Source organism: Polyodon spathula, chromosome 11 (assembly GCF_017654505.1).
Source record: "Polyodon spathula isolate WHYD16114869_AA chromosome 11, ASM1765450v1, whole genome shotgun sequence".
Lineage (NCBI taxonomy): Eukaryota > Metazoa > Chordata > Actinopteri > Acipenseriformes > Polyodontidae > Polyodon > Polyodon spathula.
The window spans coordinates 42,446,045-42,464,989 of record NC_054544.1 but is presented as its reverse complement, the minus strand read 5'-3'; the positions used below and the strand labels follow the sequence as shown (position 1 = coordinate 42,464,989).

At 38.8% G+C, this 18,945-nt stretch overlaps 1 protein-coding gene across 3 annotated transcripts in view; it reads left to right on the top strand.

The window, feature by feature from the left end:
* farp2 (FERM, RhoGEF and pleckstrin domain protein 2) overlaps positions 1–16,686 on the top strand; it is an 86,436-nt gene extending 69,750 nt beyond the window's left edge. For 2 of the 3 annotated variants that reach the window (XM_041263655.1, XM_041263654.1), the window contains exons 22-27: positions 2,467–2,549; positions 2,736–2,854; positions 6,075–6,238; positions 11,947–12,054; positions 13,308–13,459; positions 14,638–16,686. In XM_041263655.1, the coding sequence (XP_041119589.1) occupies positions 2,467–2,549; positions 2,736–2,854; positions 6,075–6,238; positions 11,947–12,054; positions 13,308–13,459; positions 14,638–14,728 (717 nt within the window). In that variant the 3' untranslated portion in view covers positions 14,729–16,686. Of the gene's footprint in view, positions 1–2,466; positions 2,550–2,735; positions 2,855–6,074; positions 6,239–9,958; positions 10,099–11,946; positions 12,055–13,307; positions 13,460–14,637 lie in introns of all 3 variants that reach the window. The other variant, XM_041263656.1, reaches the window with a different exon arrangement.
* The last annotated feature ends 2,259 nt before the right edge of the window (positions 16,687–18,945 follow it).

Sequence of the window (18,945 nt, the reverse complement as noted above, 5' to 3'; positions counted from 1 at the left end):
CCAAAGCCACACTGGAGTGACTTAAAAACAAAAAGGTCAATGTCCTGGAGTGGCCCAGTCAAAGTCCGGACCTCAATCAAATTGAGAATATGTGGAAAGATTTGAAAATTGCTGTTCACCAAAGGTCCCCATTTAACTAGACGAGCTTGAACAATTTTGCAAAGAAGAATGGGCAAAAATTGCAGTGTCCAATGTGCAAAGCTGGTAGAGACTTATCCAAATAGACTCATGGTTGTAATTGCTGCCAAAGGTGACTCTACCAAATATTGACTCAAGGGGGTGAATACTTATGCAATCAATTATTTTCTGTTTTGTATTTGTAATTAATTTAGAACAATTTGTAGATTTTATTTTTCACCTTGACTTTTTTTTTTTGTGTTGATCAGTGGCAAAAACTCCTAATTAAATCAATTTTTTGATTCCATGTTGTAACACAATAAAATGTGGAAAAGTCCAAGGGGGGTGGGGGGGGTGAATACTTGAGAGCCACTGTATCTACCTATACAATTAGTTTGATGTAATTGATTTTATTGTAATATTATATATCCCTTATTGAGTTAGTACATTGTTTAAATACTTGATGTTGTTCATTTCCGCTAACAAGGTGGCAGCAGTTGTAGTTATTTGCATTATGATTAGCAGGTCACTCGTGATCTCTTTGATTCATAGCAGCAACCAGTTCCGCAGCAACTTCTCAAAGCTGCGCTGGTCTGTGCAGGATCTACACAGATTTCTGTGGGTGCAACTGAGTGACGTCACGCTGCAGCCCTTGAATAACGTGCATCTACGTGATTCTGTCGAACTCTGCAAATCTGTGCAGAACTGCGGAGATCTGCCCTATGTGAAAAACACCACCACTGTACTACTTCAGGACGAGAGAAGCGTGGTGTATTGAGCTGCATGTGACTTATGTTATGATCAGGGTTGTAAACTGGCTTCAGCATTTATGGACACTAAGCCAGGTCAAGTTTTTTACCTCGCCAATAAACCACAAATTAATTGATGTTAAATCAACAAGTGGGTGTGAACTGCTTGAGCGTTTTCAATAAATGTGTTCAGTTGTTTAATTGAGGTGGCATTTCTATCCAGAGAGCATCATAACATGCATTAAAATCATACTGCTTTAAATGTTATATGATAAACAATTTGTATCAAAATAGTGCAATCCCGTGGTTTATAGAGAATTCTGCACTCACCCACACTCTTTCTTGTTTAACCTTGGGGTTAAGTTTCTATTAATGAAGTACGTATTTCTGCTTCGCATAGTCCCGCCTCAATCGGACAAATACAGCAAATCAGCAAGCTGTTTTGGTCTGATTGATGGAAACGATCCTCACAATTCCTGCCCCCAGGCATTTGTGTGCTTTTAGTAATAGTTAGCAAAACAATTACATTCCTTTAGCGACAACTCATGCAATTTACACTAATGTTACATGCTCAATAAAATCAATTAATTTCTGGTTAGAGAGGCGAGTTAAAAGACCTGACCTGGCTTAATGTGTCTGTAAATTCTGGTATCAGTTTGCAACTCTGGTTGAGATGTTACAATTTGGCGACTTCTTTCTCTGAAAATCCCTGTCGTTGGCAGTTAAACTCTGTAGGTTTGTCGCTAGTCGCTTTGACAATGTTTTTGTCGCTAGGGAAACCCAAAAGTCGCTGTATCTAGTGACAAAATCGCTAAGTTGGTTACACTGCACACCCCTGGTTTCCCCAGAGTACTGATTTTAGAATGCAATAGTAATTTGGACGGAGTGAACCACCCCTTCTCCCCTATTGGCCAATTGTCCCCACAACGTCTTGCTTCACAATTACAGCACAGTCGATTGAACACGCCCCTCATATGATTGATTGGTCACTTTGTGAGGACAAAGCCAGCCCCCTCAAGTGATTGACAACCTTTAAAGTCTTTGTTTGCCAAATGAAATTGAAAGATCAATTGGCAAACAGTAAATGACTTATGCAACTAATTGATTTTGAAATTAACTGAGTAATTTAATGACAAATTAATTTATGAATTGACTAATTAATTTGTGAATTGAAAAAAAAAGATTTAATTTTGACTCAATGCTCCATAGATATGAAAAACACGGGACATAGCAACGGTAACGTGGTCTTGTAAAACTATTCTGTAGTGCTCTAATATTCCTAACATTCATTTACAGAAGGCTAGTGTTTAGTGCTTCGATTGAGAAAACATCTTTGAAAATGATTGTAAAGTTTGCTTTTTGTGGATCTGATTTTCTGTTAAATGGCTTAGCATCACTACATTAACTGGTACGGCCCGTTCATTTAGTTTCCCAGTCTTCACTTTTGGATTGGGCAAAGTCTATTTATCCTACCACAACCTCGGTTGTGCGCACCATCCCATGCTTTGTGCACTGGTCATAGTCTCCTGTGCAATGCAAGGGTCTTCATTCTGTGTAGAAGTCTGTTCTTGGCTCTAATTGGTTTTTCAATTGCTTTCAGATTGAGGAGAATGAGAACGAGTTGTCTGTCCCTCACTGTTTTACCATCTACTCTGCCCAAAGGACAATCGTTGTAGCTGCAAGGTAAGGCACAAGCCACCTGGCAGGTCAGATAAATTTAAAGTACCTTTGGAAATATTGTAGGTGCCAATTTGTTGAGATTCCTAAATTTAATCTTCTTGTAATTTTAGTTTCAAGGTGAACTCCTTCACTGTTAGTTACTGGCCAGTCGACGATTGTAACCCTGTTTTGTTTCCTTGCTCCCTACAGTTCCAAGGTGGAGATGGGGAAGTGGATTGAAGACCTGAATCTGGCAATCGAGATGGCAAAGATGTCCCAAGAGGTGTCGAATTTGTTTCTGGACAACAGTGTCTGCGATCAATCCAACAGTAAGTGTAACATCTGTGTAGACCTAGGCCAAGGTAATTCACTATGACTACTTACAACTGAAATTACGATTGTGCTGGATATGAAAGGAAGTCAATTACAAAAAAAAAATGCAAAACATTTAATCATAAAGGCAAAACTATAAGAATCCAAGTAAAGTAAACAAACATTTAGGCCAGTGCCACCTCCAGTGTGCTAAAAGCAGAAGTAAGGTTGGTATATCTAACGAGCAACACATTTTAATCTGAACGGGGGGTTTGGCTTTCTTTTTCATTGACATTTAATTAGTAGTTTTTTTGTTTTGTATGTTTTAGTGCTGGGACAAATCAGAATATTGACATGTATTTGGATACAAAAATCAGGTGTTCATATTCACTGCAAAGTACAAATGACAAAAATACCTTGCATTTATCATTCTTAGAATTTGCGCAACCATTTCAAAAATCGGCAAATGAAAGAGGTTCACCCAAACAGCATGAGACTCGTTTACTTTAATAGATTGCCCCCCAAAGAAATAGAAAGAAAGTCTCACTGGGTATATATAGATAAATCACATATATATATATATATATTATAAGTTTTTCACAAATAAAAAAATAAAAGCCCAGAATCAACACAGCAGCTGTTGAGCCGCTATTTTAAAAGTTTTAGACGGCAGAAAGTAAACAAACCAGATTATGCGCACGCATGCATAGTGATCTCTATGGAAAGCCATCTGCGATAAAAATGTGTTTTGCTGCTTTAGCGACCCAGAATCTCAGGACAGGAAAAAAGGCAAGCATGTCATTCTAAAATGCCTCGTTTACACAGTACCCAACTTCCTGAAAATGTTGTGTAGTGGTTTTTATATGGACTGTATATTATGCCTGGCGGTTGCACAGACATAATTAAGGTTTGAACGAAGGTCCTGTTTTAAAGTCAGTTTTACAACCAGCTCAAAAGGGGGGTAAAGCACCGCCAGTATGCATGAAAATGTGTATGTGTGGTCAGATTGGCAGACTCGGCAAATTCTGTGAAATGGAAAGCATTTAGACTAAGGACACTTTGTTTGAGTGGAAAGCATAAAACCTCAACTAACCACGTAATATATTATCTATATATATATATATATATAGATAATATAATATATTTTTTTTTTTTTTTTTTTTTTTAAATTAAGACACTTTTTTTTATACATCTCAAAGTATAGCAAATTAAGGAACCATGCTCAGCATATATATATAGTCCCGGGGATGTAGATGTGTAACAGAGTATTTATATATTTTGGGGGGTACTAGTTTTACAGAAATTGAACCCCAAAGATAAGTCTGACGTCACTGCTGCCTGATGTCGTTGCTAGGCAGTGACTTGCAACCATTCCATTGCACTAAATAGGGAGACATAGAATATGTAGTTCAGCGCACACTGGGCACATCTGTGTTTCTGTCCTGGATTAAAGTTGGTAATCGGCGATAAGATTTTCATTTTCCACCTCTTTTGTTATGGTACGGTCAGGAGATATACCGTTCATTTCCATAAACAAATCTATTGCTGTCCGTATTAAAACTGTTAACTTCTCTGTGCTTTTAAATAATAAAACATGAAAAATGAAAGTAACCCTGTGTATAGTGTTACTTATTATACAATTAAGACTTAAATTAAACTGTTAGGTATGAAACCTCTAGCATGTAGCTAGTACAGCAATTGCAAGCAACGACACTTACAGTACAGATTTCTTTCAGAGGGAAGTACTGAGGTCCACATTTAGCAAAGTATAATAAAATGTTGGTTGACAAGACAAATGATAACATGCTCCTGTTTAAAAGAAGATTCTGAAATGAAAAGGATTTTGTAGACAAAATAGTTTCTTCCTACCAAAAATTACTTATTTGGAATGTTACTTGTGCTGAGTTAGTGTAAAAAAATAAAAAAAATAAAAAAATTGTGCTGTATCACCAGATTTATATAGCACCATCTTAAAATTCAAACACAGAATTCTCCCCCATATTGTTTATTAAAATATGATATTGTAATTAATCCAACACTTGCCAGTTTAAAGCATGACAGAGTTGTAATTGATAGAAAAACTTTGGCAGTTGTGTTCCACAAAGGGAAAACCATCAGTCATGGTCATTATGTTGCCTGGGTGCAAAAAGATGAGCAATGATTTCAGTGTAATGATACGCAATGCAGGGATTAACATTTTTCACATTTGATTTGGCTTCAATAAATCTGGCTTTTAAAAAAAAAAAAAAAATAAATAAAAAAAATTAAATAACAAGAAAATTGCAAGTTAAGGTAGCCACGCAATGCTAATGCAGTTACTGAACATGTTACCAATCACAAGGACTATAATTCCCCAGTGTTATGTCCATATGGCCAGACTTTGGGGAGAATTTATCATGTGCTTAGTGATGTCATTGATGTCATATGTGATGTCAAGGGTGATGAGAAACACGTAAGGGTGCACAGTCAAGGTTGTGTTATATTTGTTATGTGGAATGTAATAAACGAGAACCAAAACAGTAAGTTTTTTTTTTTTTCCCCTTCACTTTACAACACCATTTCCACATTTTTGTTTTATTTGAAGTGTTAGGTCAATTTCAATTTTCTTTGATTTTTGATTTAATTTTTAATTTAAATTTACTTTATGAAAATGTGTTGATGACCACTGTTTACTGTGAAGAAATGATAATGGCAATAAATAAATTAAATACAATTTGTTGTCAACTTTTATGCACTATTTATTTCGGGAATAAACAAAACAAAGTTTAGCTTAAACTGCTATTTGGCATTCTTTCTTTTGTAGTTAGTTCACTGTGGTAAAGCAAGTCCTACACAACTTACTCTTTACTCCTGGGATATTTTTCTATTTTAATGTCTTACACATTGTAAGGGCTTGCTATAAAATAAAGGTGCACTCACAGCCCTTCTGCTGTACTCTGTCTGCCTGCGTTCAGAGCAATGCAATGGCTTTTATTACTTTTTGGAAAACAAACAAATATTTAAATTATGAGCAAATATCCTAACATGAAAATCCTGTGTTTGTCCCAGCATTGAATATCTAGATAGTTCGGGTTATGTCTTTTTGCATTTGTTCTGTCATGGTAGACTCTTTGTTTAGAGTAGCATCTTAGTAGAATAGAGTGTATGTTAAATGTGCTGCATCTGTTTCAATAGATAAATTAAAACTACCAAGTATACAAACGCTTCTGCTCCCCTCCCCCCAACCCCTCCCCGCAGGGTCCTCAGATGAGGTGTCTTTAGAGCAAGAGTCTGAAGATGACACTCACTCCTCCCACAGCTCCTTGGACAAGCAGACGCACCACCGTGCCAACACCACTATGCATGTGTGCTGGCACCGCAACACCAGTGTGTCCATGTCTGACCACAGCCTGGCCGTGGAGGTACCCCTCTCTCCCTCCCTCCCTTTCCTCTCCTCTCCTCTCCTCTCCCTGAGAACCCAGGGACACCATCAGCCAAATTTTAGGGTGTAGGGTAGAGGCTTCTGATTCCACAGGTCCACACCAGTGAGACACCTTGATAACTAAGTAGGTCCTGCTGCTGCATCTGCTGTGGCTGTAGTTCATGGTGAACTACTTTTTCATGGCTAACAATTTGCAGGGGATATTTGTTGCTGACATGCATTGTTTGAATCTCCTTTGGTAAATAAAGGGATCCTTAGACTCGTGTCATTGATAGGGGTGAAAGGATACAAAACGCATCACAATATGCAAATCCCGATACCAGTGATGGTCCTGATGAGCTACTAGTATGATGCATAATAAGATCAAATGACAAAATGGTCCATCGTTAAATGAAGACAAAAATGAAATGAGAGGGAGAATGTCTCTTCATGCCAACTATAGAACACATGTATTCTTAAAGGAACCGCTCTGTGAACTTCAGAGCGATATTGTGCTTTTAGTCTTGTGTCACAATACACATAATACAGACCCCTTGTGATACAAATTATAATGTTAATAAAGAATCACCATTCATCAATACACAGTCAGAAAGGTATTGTTTCAAAACATGAAACCAATAGGAGAAAAGGTATCCCGTCTATTGGAGTCCCACAAGGTTAGAGTAAGAGGCCCTTTTTGGACAACAGATAATCTAACCGGAGGGATTTAGCTATCAAGCTGCCTCTTTGATGGTTTAGTGTCAAAGTGGTGCTCTGTTTCCCTGGGTTACTCACTGGCCACACTCACTCACTAACACTGCTATTCGCTTTCCCACAGGTCTGTAGCCCGTTCCAGATGCTCTGTTCTCATTTTCTTTCAGCACGCTCTGGCATCAGTTTTTCTCTTGTTTCAGCACTGCTCATTCGTCTCTCTTTCCTCTTCTCTGCCTGTCTCTGTAGGGGAAACAACAAAAACCTGTTGTCTCTGGCTCTTTGTGGGATGTCAGACACAGTTCAGAGAGGTTTGCTTAGTACTTATGAGTTCTCAGTGAGAAGCTGAGGCAGGATGAAGTGAAATTCTGCTTGTCCGTGTCCTTGCCTTTCAAGAAACTGTACCAGAACACCTCAATAACCTAGCTTCTGCCATGCAGACCTTGGCAGAGACTGGTAATTGATCCAAATCATGCTGATTTAGTGATGGAGTTCAAGGCAGTTTTAATAAAACAACTCTCAAGACCTACCCCTCCATTATTGTGGAAAATAATTTGGTCAATGTAAAAGTACTGCTTATTGAAATGGTTACCTGCAGACTCATGCCGTGTCACCTTTTGATATTTTAATTTGATCATTTCTCAGGAGTCGATGCTTTTGAATCTAAAATGTCAAGTTAGAAACTTGCAATTATACAAAACAAAAGCAGTCTTATTTTAGTAGGACCTTAAAATGCCTTATGCACACGCTAGTTTCCACACTTAGGGCCTCATGTGCTAAACAGCGGTAACGTGTGTTGCATGCAGAAAGCCCCTTTTATTGCGTGCTTTGTGCACTAACCAACCAACCAGTGGCAGGCAACCTAGCGCGTGAAAAAAAGCATGTGGAAAAAGAACCACGTTCGAGTCTTTAAATATAATAAATAATGTTAATGTGTGGAAATGTATACAAATCACGCAATAAAATACCGCAAGGGAGGTATTTGATATGCAAACCGTATTCACTTAAGGGTGCTCACTTTAGTAGATGCCTCAGCATGTGTTAAAAGTACTGCTTATTGAAAGCAGGCGATGTTACAGAAGCAGCAGAAGAGCTGCACAGGAGAGCAAGAAGTCAGGGAGCGAGTATTTTGGATCAATCAGGCTTGGGCTGTGTGAAGGGGAGGTAATAACTAGATACAGACTGAGCACAGATCATACCTACTAGCCTTTTATTATGAATTTCACAAAAAAATATGCCTATCATCTAAAAGGTACTATTGATAAGCATCTTTGACCACGCAGTACACAAAAACAAGAAAATCATAGTTCAGGTTAAACAGTTACCAAACAAGCTGGTCACAATCACAAGGTTGTTTAAAAAAGCACAAAGTGGGGAAACACACAATGCCAAGGCATTTGAATTAGTGCGACTTTGTGCAACCTAAAAAAAACCCTAATTGTGCAGCTGAGCTGGGATTGTTAAAGGCAGCAAAATAGTCAATGGGAATTACACGGTCATTGTAATTAATGCGTAAACATACGTTTTTAAAGGTTTAGAAAACTCAAATGTTGCTGAATACGTCATTCAAGGTTGTTTTTAAAAAATCGATTTTGTCTGATTGTTAGCCTTTTTTTTTTTTACAACCAACACAGATCATTTTAAACTGCTGTTTCCAGCAAAAGTTTGTTTCATTTTTAAGGATTGTTTCAATAGTGGCTCAAGTTCCAGTGTTACAATGTACTCGTACACCCCCAGACAGTCCGGGATATATGAAAATTTAGGCAGGCTGTGTTAATATATTTATGGAGTCACCAAGTACTTGTGATAGGCTGTTTAAGCAGGCTATGTTTAAAATCTAACTGTCCAATAGAATCTAACTGTCCAATGAATGAATGTACACAGAATGCGAGTTGAGGCAAAGTCATAAATACAAGCAATCAAACGGCATCTAATATTAGTGATGTTTTGCCGAACACCTTTTGAAATATAAATAGTTGACTATTGACTGAGCGAGTGCTTTGCTGACTTTGGATTAATATTTCAAAATAAATCAGACGGAGATCAAGTTGAACATATGTTTTTGATGTGTATAAATGTTCCATTACCTTCTCTGCTTTGACTGGACCCCTGCCCTCCTATGGAGTCAATTTATTTTGTCCTTAATGTTTCATTTGAAGTTAATGTTCTCACTGATTCAGCGCCAAAAAGCCTTTCATAATTCCACACCACTACTTCTGCTAATACATTTAGCTCCTGGTCTGTAAACTTTAGATTCCTCACTCTGCCCTTTGTCACAATCATTGTGACAAACTCAGAACCATGCTTAAATTTTCTTTTGAGTGTATATGTGTGTGTGTGTGTGTGTGTGTATGTGTATATTATATATATATATATATATATATATATATATATATATATATATATATATATATATATATATATATATATATATATATATATATATATATACACACACACACACTATAATAGTGTGTGGTAACCTAATGCATAATTCTGTCTGTTTGAATTCTGAGTGCTGAATTCTGTGTGTTGACAGCTTGCAAATGAATCATTAGAGCGCTTTATTTGTGCATATAGTTAGCTTAGTGAATAGAGCGGTCACGCCTTCCTTTTTGCGTGCAGTATGGGTTTCCCTTGCCATGCAGTATTTCAGGTAACTTACTGCCGTTTAGTGCATGAGGCCCTTAGTCTGTCTGACACATCTAACCAAATCAATTTGGAAATCTGATTTCATGTTGGAGTTTTCCTGTAGATTCAAATCGAATGTTGAGAATTTATCCTAGTTGCAGCAGTTATTTTAGAAATAGACTGAGACACACATCAACAAAAGTCTTTCAATCCTCTCAATGACCTTCAGCATCTTTTGAATTCGTGCTTCTGACATTTCATGTAGACTTGGGTAGAGACTTCATTGCTCTCCTGTCACTAACTTCTGTGTTTGCTATTCTCACTGTACTAATCACCCTTTCCTTTGTCTTCTCTTCTCCCCGTTCACTTGGGATCTCAGTCTTCTGCTCTCCTGTTGTCTCCCCGGAGCTCCCCCCTCGCTATCTCCTGGGTCAGGGCCAGAGACCCAACACCATCACTCATGTGTGCTGGTACCGTAACCAGAACCTCTCTCTGTCTGATTACCAGCGCATGAACCAGGTACAGCTGGAGCCTGCTAGACAGATTCTAGACAGATTCTTTTAAATAATGTCACCTGTTCTGCCCAGCTCATCTAATCCACTGTTCTCTTAGCTACTCGGAGAGGGGTGTATCAGACCTTGTAGTCGGGTGTCAGTTATTTACAAGGTATAAGAACACTAAATCGGCATTGAATGTTTGCAGGATAGTTGTTGATGTAATTTCGTGTACTTTTTCTGTGGAGCAGTGCATAAGTGATTTAATCAATCAATGAATCTTTTTTATGTAGCGCCTTTCATAGTGGACCACCATCACAAAGCGCTTTACAAAATGCAGGAACAAGAAAATCCTTTAATTACAGAGAAATGCATAGTACATCATATACAGTAAAAGACAATGCATAAAACATTAAATACAATGGAAAGTGCATAATACATTATAGTAGCATAATACATTAAATAATAGCAGCAACACAACAGCTAATAGCAGATATCGGGCTTAAAGAGCATGGAAAGCAACAGAGAACAGGTGTATCTTGAGTTGATTTAAAACAAGTGATGGTGGGACCATCACGCACCAAAGCTGGGAGAGAGTTCCAAAGAGTCGGAGCCATGAAGCTAAACGAGCGTTCTCCAAGTGTGGTGCACTTTTGCTTGGGGGGATGACAACCAGACCAGAGTCAGAGGACCTCCGCTTGCGGTCAGGGACTTAGCGGGTCAGCAGGTTGAGGAGGTACTCGGGACCTGTGTGATAAAGGACATTGTAGTTTACAGTTAGCCAGTGTAGCTGGATAAGACGGGCGGGGTGGGGGAGCTTAAGGGCTGCAGGAATCAAGCCAGAGTCTAGGGACAGGTTGAGAGTGTGCATAGTGGAGGGAGCAAGATCAGAAGCAGGTTAGTTGGCCAGGGGTCCAGGGGATCGTATGGCAGTAGTTTATTAAAACAGTAAGCTGGAAACATCAGCAATGGAGAGAGGAGGGGAGGAGGAGGAGCGTCAAGGTGGTCAGTAGTAGAGTGGGTTTGTGGTGGGATAGCGTAGAATAGAAGTTGTCCGATTTTGTTCCGAAAGAAAGAGGAGAAATCATGACAGGTAAGAGAGGAGGATGAACGGGAGTTGGATCTGTCTGTGGCTGGAGATAGGATTTGGTTAATGGTCTTTAAAAAGAAAATTGGGTTTACCAAGTCCCATAGTTATGGTTTCAGAGAAATATTTCACCCTGGCCACGGCAAGCACATGCCTGTAGCTCACAAGATGATCGGACCGGATTGACGGTCTTGGCTTGGTATCGCAAGGGCAGCCTTCCGGTGGCCCTGATGCTTCCAAAGGTTTGATAGTCAAAATAGACAGAGACTCGCCTCACAGGACTAGTTTTTCTCCTCCAGGGTTTGAATCTGCTGTGGAGCTGCTAGGTGTAGGAAGCATTTGGCTTGCAGGTGGGATCCAAGGAGTGTTGCTGTGGTTTAAAAATAAAAAAAAAAAATAGTGACTTGCAGTTTGTGTGGATTTTTCAGGTAAAAATAAATTCAAAGGTGAATTTTTGTTTTGTAAATTTACATATAGGCCAAGGTGTGGTAAAACACATGTTTCAGAACAGTTAGCCCCCTCAGGAATCTCAGACAAATAGATTGAATCAAATTAGTTTAGTAATGAAAGCAGTAAGAACCTACACATCACTAAGCTTTTGGAAAAACAGGCTTTACCAGTAAGACATTAGTCAGAAAATAAATGCTGGGAACAAAGTGAGATGGTTCGGTCCATGAAGGCTTGTACCTTGCTTCAGTCTCTGTGCTAGCAGTTTAGAAACAGCAGTGCTAATTTCGTTAGGTTGTGTCATTCCTCTTGACAGCTAGTCTTGCTCCCCTGTTTCAGAACCAGCTCTCCGGATACCTGCTGAGAAAATTTAAAAACAGCAATGGCTGGCAGAAACTGTGGGTCGTCTTCACCAACTTCTGTCTCTTCTTCTACAAAACACACCAGGTATCTAGAAGAATCTTTTAATATTGAGACCCTGGCTTTACAAGTGGAAGGTGGACGTTATTCATACAACTTGTTTGTTTTCTGGAAAATGTATAGAATTGAATGAGTGAGCACGTAGCTAAAGCGCCTCAAATCTCTAATAAATATACAGCAGAATTGCAAATCACAGTGCCGTTTTTGAAATTCGGTCCGAAACTGTGGCCTTGTGGTTTTATATATTTTTGGTTTATATTGCCCCCTGCTGGATTTTTTTTTCTTTTTTTTTTTTTTTTTTAATAAAAACAAGAACATTCCGCTTTAGAAGGTGATTCACAAGAAGACAACTGCGTGCAGTATAAAAATACAAATAGGTGCAATTCAAAACTACAAAAGCGACAAACGATATCAAATTTAAAAATAAACTAAAAAAAAATCCTTAATGTTAGCAGTAAAGGGAGTAATGCTCAGTTGGGATGTACTGCTTTTGTATCAGCATAAGGTTCTTCCATTACATGTAGCAATAGTAAGATAATGTAATGCATTCAATGACAAACATTTAGATGTTAACACTATTGAGAGTTTTAGTACTTTAGTTATATAATATAGATGATACTTCCATTACATAACACAAACAAAAAATCCTTAAGTATTACCTGTAGTTTGTGGTTGCATACATAGGAATTCAAATGGTATTGGTGCATTTCAAATTTGAATAGTCTGCTGACAAAAGATTAAAGTGTTGCATAAAGCAGGAAAGCTATTGTAGCAAACAGATTAGACTGCATTCCAAACCTACATAAGCCAGCATGCTGTACTTCAAAGCCACTGCTTAGTGTCCCAGTTGTCACTTTCATAAAATTTATACGGAGATATCCTACAGGGTTTAGGGACTGTCAGTATCCCAATGCATCTACCCTAGTTAATCAGTGAGATCAGGGTCAAGTAGTGGCAATGTGTATCCCCCAAGTGCCTAAAGCTGGAAATCGCTCAAGCCCGTATAGCCTAGGGCTTCCTGACATCCTTATGAAGCAAAGTGCTGTATATGACATTTTTAAGCAATTTCGACCATTTAAATGGTTCAAGCCACAATCTAAATCTTGATTTGAGGAACTTTGCTTGAAAATGTCCCAGTTTTTGAAAAGTTGCTTGGTCTTGCATGTGCTTTGGAAGTGAGGGAGCCATTCAGATCTGTGGTTGTTTGCTAGCCACCAAGTCTAGTGATAGCCCCCTCCAACACCTTTTTATAAATGTAACTGTGTTCACTCTTTTGGCAGGATGACTTCCCGTTGGCAAGTCTCCCGTTACTAGGTTATACAGTCAGCACCCCGGCTGAGGCAGACAGCATTCACAAAGATTACGTCTTCAAACTGCAGTTCAAATCGCACGTGTACTACTTCAGAGCTGAGAGTGAATACACCTTTGAAAGGTATACAACACTTCCTTTTAATCTTTCTACTGTGAAGGCCATTCTGGCCTGGTGGCTTTTCAAACCTTAGTCTGTTTTCATTGTCAAAGAAATTGGATCCAACCAGCCAAGTAAATGAAATTAATTTTGAAGAAGTTTGAACATGCTCCCAACTCATTTCAATTTGAATAAACATCAATGAATGTTAGAAAATGTGCAAAGAGGAGGCCAATCGGTCTGGTTACTGGTGCTAATTTGATCTCCAGAACTTTGTCAAGTTGAGTCTTAAAGGATGTAAGTGATTCTGTCTCAACAAATGACCAGGTAGCCCATTCCATACCCTAACAACTCTGTAGTGAAGATGTGTCTCCTTTCCTCTGTTCCAAGTCTCCACTTCATTTCCAGCTGTGTCCTCAGGTCCTGGTTTCTGTGTTGCTCTTAAAGTATTGGTTCGGTGAACATTGTTGATTCATTTCAAGAGTAAGACTTCAGTTATGTCCCCTTAGTTATTTGTTCCAGGCTAAATAGATTGAGTTCTTTCAGCCTATATCCATTCCCCAGTTCCCTCTGATTTAGTTGACAGGCTTGCAGTGACAGCTTGTTGTTGACTTAGCTGGTGCCATTTTAATGTTTTGCTCATCAAATAAATCTGCTCTAACCTTGATCCAATTTCTCTGACAAAAAAAAAAAAAAAAGTGCTTCCAGTAATTTGATCAACATTGATACAATTTCTTAGGCTGTAAAGACACACCTAGGTTCAGAAATCCACAGCATTCCACACAACAGCCCAATGCTTTGCCTAACCACGAGCTTCTCAAACCCAGTACCTTAACAGCATAACTAAACAAGCCCACTACCTTCTGTGCTATAGCCCAAACAATGCAAAAGGAACTGTTAACATTGTCAAAGTTCTGTTTAATTACGCATCTCAACTATTTAAACTATTAACAGAGGGGTAAATTCAGTTGCTCTCAATATTGACAGATCAAATACAGCCAGTGGTTCTGTTTAAATAACTATTAAGGGTCCCAAGCATTACAACTTAGTTTTTTAGTATTTCTAGTGGTAAACATAGCTAAGTGAGATAACTGGTGGTATTTGTAGCTGTTAAGATACATTGAATCAAACTCAGAATGTTTAAGGGTGTCAGTATATTTGTGTCTCTGTGTTTAACTGACCTGCTGTTTACTGGTTGGCAGGTGGATGGAGGTGATTAAGAGTGCTGCCAGCGCCACCGGGAGAATGAGCCTTCTGATACCAAAGAAAACCAAGGAAATGAACGGGAACTGAGCAGTGCTGGGGTGTGTGGACTGGACAGGGCCTGCAGAGTCTGTGGGCAGGGCCTTTCAGACTCTGGAACAGGCTTCTCTTCAGGCATTAAAAACACTAACTGCTGTACATTGGCACACCCAGTGCAAAAAGATTGCTACTATTTGTTCCTGTCAACAGGTGTGATTCAGAAATATCTACCCCCACTAGGACATGGGACATCGACTCACTTTATTGTAGCACACTTTTATAACCCAGCCTAATTACTGTAGTTAGCAAGTCACCAAACTCTGACCAGGGGGTGGAGCAATTGGGACAACACTAGGTGTGGGTGATGCTGCCTGCAAGATCATGTTAAAACAATAAGTACATAAAATTAAAAAAAAAAAAAAACTTAATCTTGTGAAGGTGACAGTAAGTGGTGAGGGGTGGGGGGAAGGTTAGAGGTGGATTATAGAAAGAAAGTGAACTCATTGGTAATACATCTATTTTATATAGCTTTCCAGCCACAACTAGAAAATCAAAATAAATCCTGGCTGGACTTGAGCACTAAAATTCTATATGAAGTTCACTCAAATGGAGCGAGTCATAAAAGGGAGAGGCATGTCTGAATTTCAGTAGGTTGTTGCTACCCTGAAATATACCATAGAGTGCAGATGAGGAGGAATATACTAGATTGAAGACAACATGTTGTCCTGTGTTCTTGCCAATTTTGCAAATGTGTGATTTGTTTGAACCAGGTGCTAGAACCGATTTCTTAGCTGGATTGCAGCTGTACACAAGTACGTGGGAACAGGTTCCCTTTGGAAGGAACAGGCCATTACATGCAAGGAGTTTGAACTGGGAAATATGCAGAAGTACAACACCCCTGCAACATTTTAACTCTTACATAGATTTACCTAGAGAAAGGTTAAGCATGCCGTGGCGTTTATATAAAAGGCCTGTCTTTTACTGGATTTAGTTATAAATAATGTTTGTTTAGGATGGTCATTTTAACATGAGTCTTGGTAGCACTGATTCAGTTTAGTATAAAGCTGCTGCTCAGCTGATGAATTTCACTCGGATTTTATTTTTTATTTTGTGGGGGGTACAATTTCAAATATAATTAACATTAAACAGACTAAGTCACAGAAGTGTTAGGGCTAGTGTGCCATGCAAAGTTCACCATATGGCATGCTTCCCCACTTCAAGATGTGTGTTTTTTGGCTACTAAAAATGGTACAGCTTCAATAAGCAGTGAAGTATCCCTGCTGTTTTTGGTTGTTTTGTCCATTTCTGTGACACCTTCGGGTTTAGAATATCATTGTGAATTTACTTGTTAACCAATCTTGGTTACCAATGGGCATCTTCACAAAGAATGATGGTTACAGGTTGTTCATATTGTTGGGCTTTATGGTCAGTAGTGAAGGATTTGATCTTTTACATTTTACAGTTTTTTAAATTGAGTTTTGTTTTATAACAGAGAGCACTATTGTGAACAGTCCTTATTTCAAAATCCAGTTTTTTTTTTGTAATAGTTTAGTTTATTTTGTTGTTTCTTGGACAATTTTTCACTGCAGTTGTGGGGCGCATATCTGTCACTAAAAACTGCAAAATGTGGCATTTGCACTGGAATAGCCCACCACCTGTTGATGACTGAAATGTTTTTTCCAGCGCAGTCTTTTATAATAATGGGTATTTTAAGATGTAAAAGCCTCAATGTGTTTAATTTATGTGTGAACTATTTTCTGGTGCCTGTTAGATCCAGTTTTCCATGTCCCTTTGTGAAGAGATGATTGCTCAACGTTTGCGTGTGTGTGTATATAAACAGTACAGTGAAAAAGTATTTGCTCCCTGTCTGATTTTCTGCATTTTTGCACATTTTTCACATTGAATTTTTGGTCAGATCATCTTGTGGGTTGTCGTAGTATATAGAGGGAGTCTGAGAGAAAAAATGACAGTTTGGTGCTTCTTTCATTTGTTTAGTGTGCAAGGTAATCAAACATGCAATCTTCAGGTGTGAAAAAGTTATACCCCCCCCCCAGTTAACTTAACCCAATTAAAGGGATAATTAGGGTCAGCTGTTTGAATATTTCGGTTAACAATCAAGCTTGATTTTTGGGCCAGCCCTGCCCAATATAAATCTGACTAACTTTAGCCTTTACCATCAGAGTGAAGTTGTCAGCACACAGGTTCTAGAGGCACGTCATGCCATGATCAAAAGAAATTTCTGAAGACCTCCGGAAAAACAGTTGTTGATGCCTATCAGCCTGGAAAGGGTTACAAAGCCATTTCTAAGGCTCTGGGGCTCCACCATACCACAGTTAGAGCCATATTGTCCAAATGGTGAAAGTATAGGACAGTAGTGAATCTTCCCAGGAGTGGCCATCCTGCCAAAATCTATTCAAGAGCAAGGAATCGTCCAGGAAGTTACAAAGAACCCGAGAACAACATTCAGGGATCTGCAGGCCTCTCTCACCTTTGCTAAGTTCAGTGTTCATGACTCCACCATCAGAAAGACACTGGGCAAAAATGGGATTAAGAACATAAGAAAGTTTACAAACGAGAGGAGGCCATTCGGCCCATCTTGCTCGTTTGGTTGTTAGTAGCTTATTGATCCCAGAATCTCATCAAGCAGCTTCTTGAAGGATCCCAGGGTGTCAGCTTCAACAACATTACTGGGGAGTTGATTCCAGACCCTCACAATTCTCTGTGTAAAAAAGTGCCTCCTATTTTCTGTTCTGAATGCCCCTTTGTCTAATCTCCATTTGTGACCCCTGGTCCTTGTTTCTTTTTTCAGGCTGAAAAAGTCCCTTGGGTCGGCACTGTCAATACCTTTTAGAATTTTGAATGCTTGAATTAGGTCGCCACGCAGTCTTCTTTGTTCAAGACTGAACAGATTCAATTCTTTTAGCCTGTCTGCATATGATATGCCTTTTAAGCCCGGAATAATTCTGGTCGCTCTTCTTTGCACTCTTTCTAGAGCAGCAATATCTTTTTTTATAGCGAGGTGACCAGAACTGCACACAATATTCAAGATGAGGTCTTACTAGTGCATTGTACAGTTTTAACATTACTTCCCTTGATTTAAATTCAACACTTTTCACAATGTATCCGAGCATCTTGTTAGCCTTTTTTATAGCTTCCCCACATTGTCTAGATGAAGACGTTTCTGAGTCAACAAAAACTCCTAGGTCTTTTTCATAGATTCCTTCTCCAATTTCAGTATCTCCCATATGATATTTATAATGTACATTTTTATTTCCTGCGTGCAGTACCTTACACTTTTCTCTATTAAATGTCATTTGCCATATGTCTGCCCAGTTCTGAATCTTGTCTAGATCATTTTGAATGACCTTTGCTGCTGCAACAGTGTTTGCCACTCCTCCTACTTTTGTGTCGTCTGCAAATTTAACAAGTTTGCTTACTATACCAGAATCTAAATCATTAATGTAGATTAGGAATAGCAGAGGACCTAATACTGATCCCTGTGGTACACCGCTGGTTACCACACTCCATTCTGAGGTTTTTCCTCTAATCAGTACTTTCTGTTTTCTACATGTTAACCACTCCCTAATCCATGTACATGTGTTTCCTTGAATCCCAACTGCGTTCAGTTTGAGAATTAATCTTTTGTGCGGGACTTTGTCAAAAGCTTTCTGGAAATCTAAATAAACCATGTCATATGCTTTGCAATTATCCATTATCGATGTTGCATCCTCAAAAAAATCAAGCAAGTTAGTTAGGCACGATCTCCCTTTCCTAAAACCATGTTGACTGTCTCCCAGGACCCTGTTACCATATAGGTAATTTTCCATTTTGGATCTTATTATAGTTTCCATAAGTTTGCATATAATAGAAGTCAGGCTTACTGGTCTGTAGTTACCTGGTTCAGTTTTGTTTCCCTTTTTGTGGATCGGTATTACGTTTGCAATTTTCCAGTCTGTCGGTACCACCCCTGTGTCAAGAGACTGCTGCATGATCTTGGTTAGCGGTTTGTAAATTACTTCTTTCATTTCTTTGAGTACTACTGGGAGGATCTCATCCGGCCCAGGGGATTTGTTTATTTTAAAAGCTCCTAGTCCCTTTAACACTTCTGCCTCAGTTATGCTAAAGTTATTTAAAACTGGATAGGAACTGGATGACATGTGGGGCATGGTGTCAGTATCTTCCTTTGTAAAAACTTGTGAAAAGTAATCATTTAATATATTTGCTATTTTTTTTTCTTCATCTACGATTTTGCCATTTGTATCTCTTAA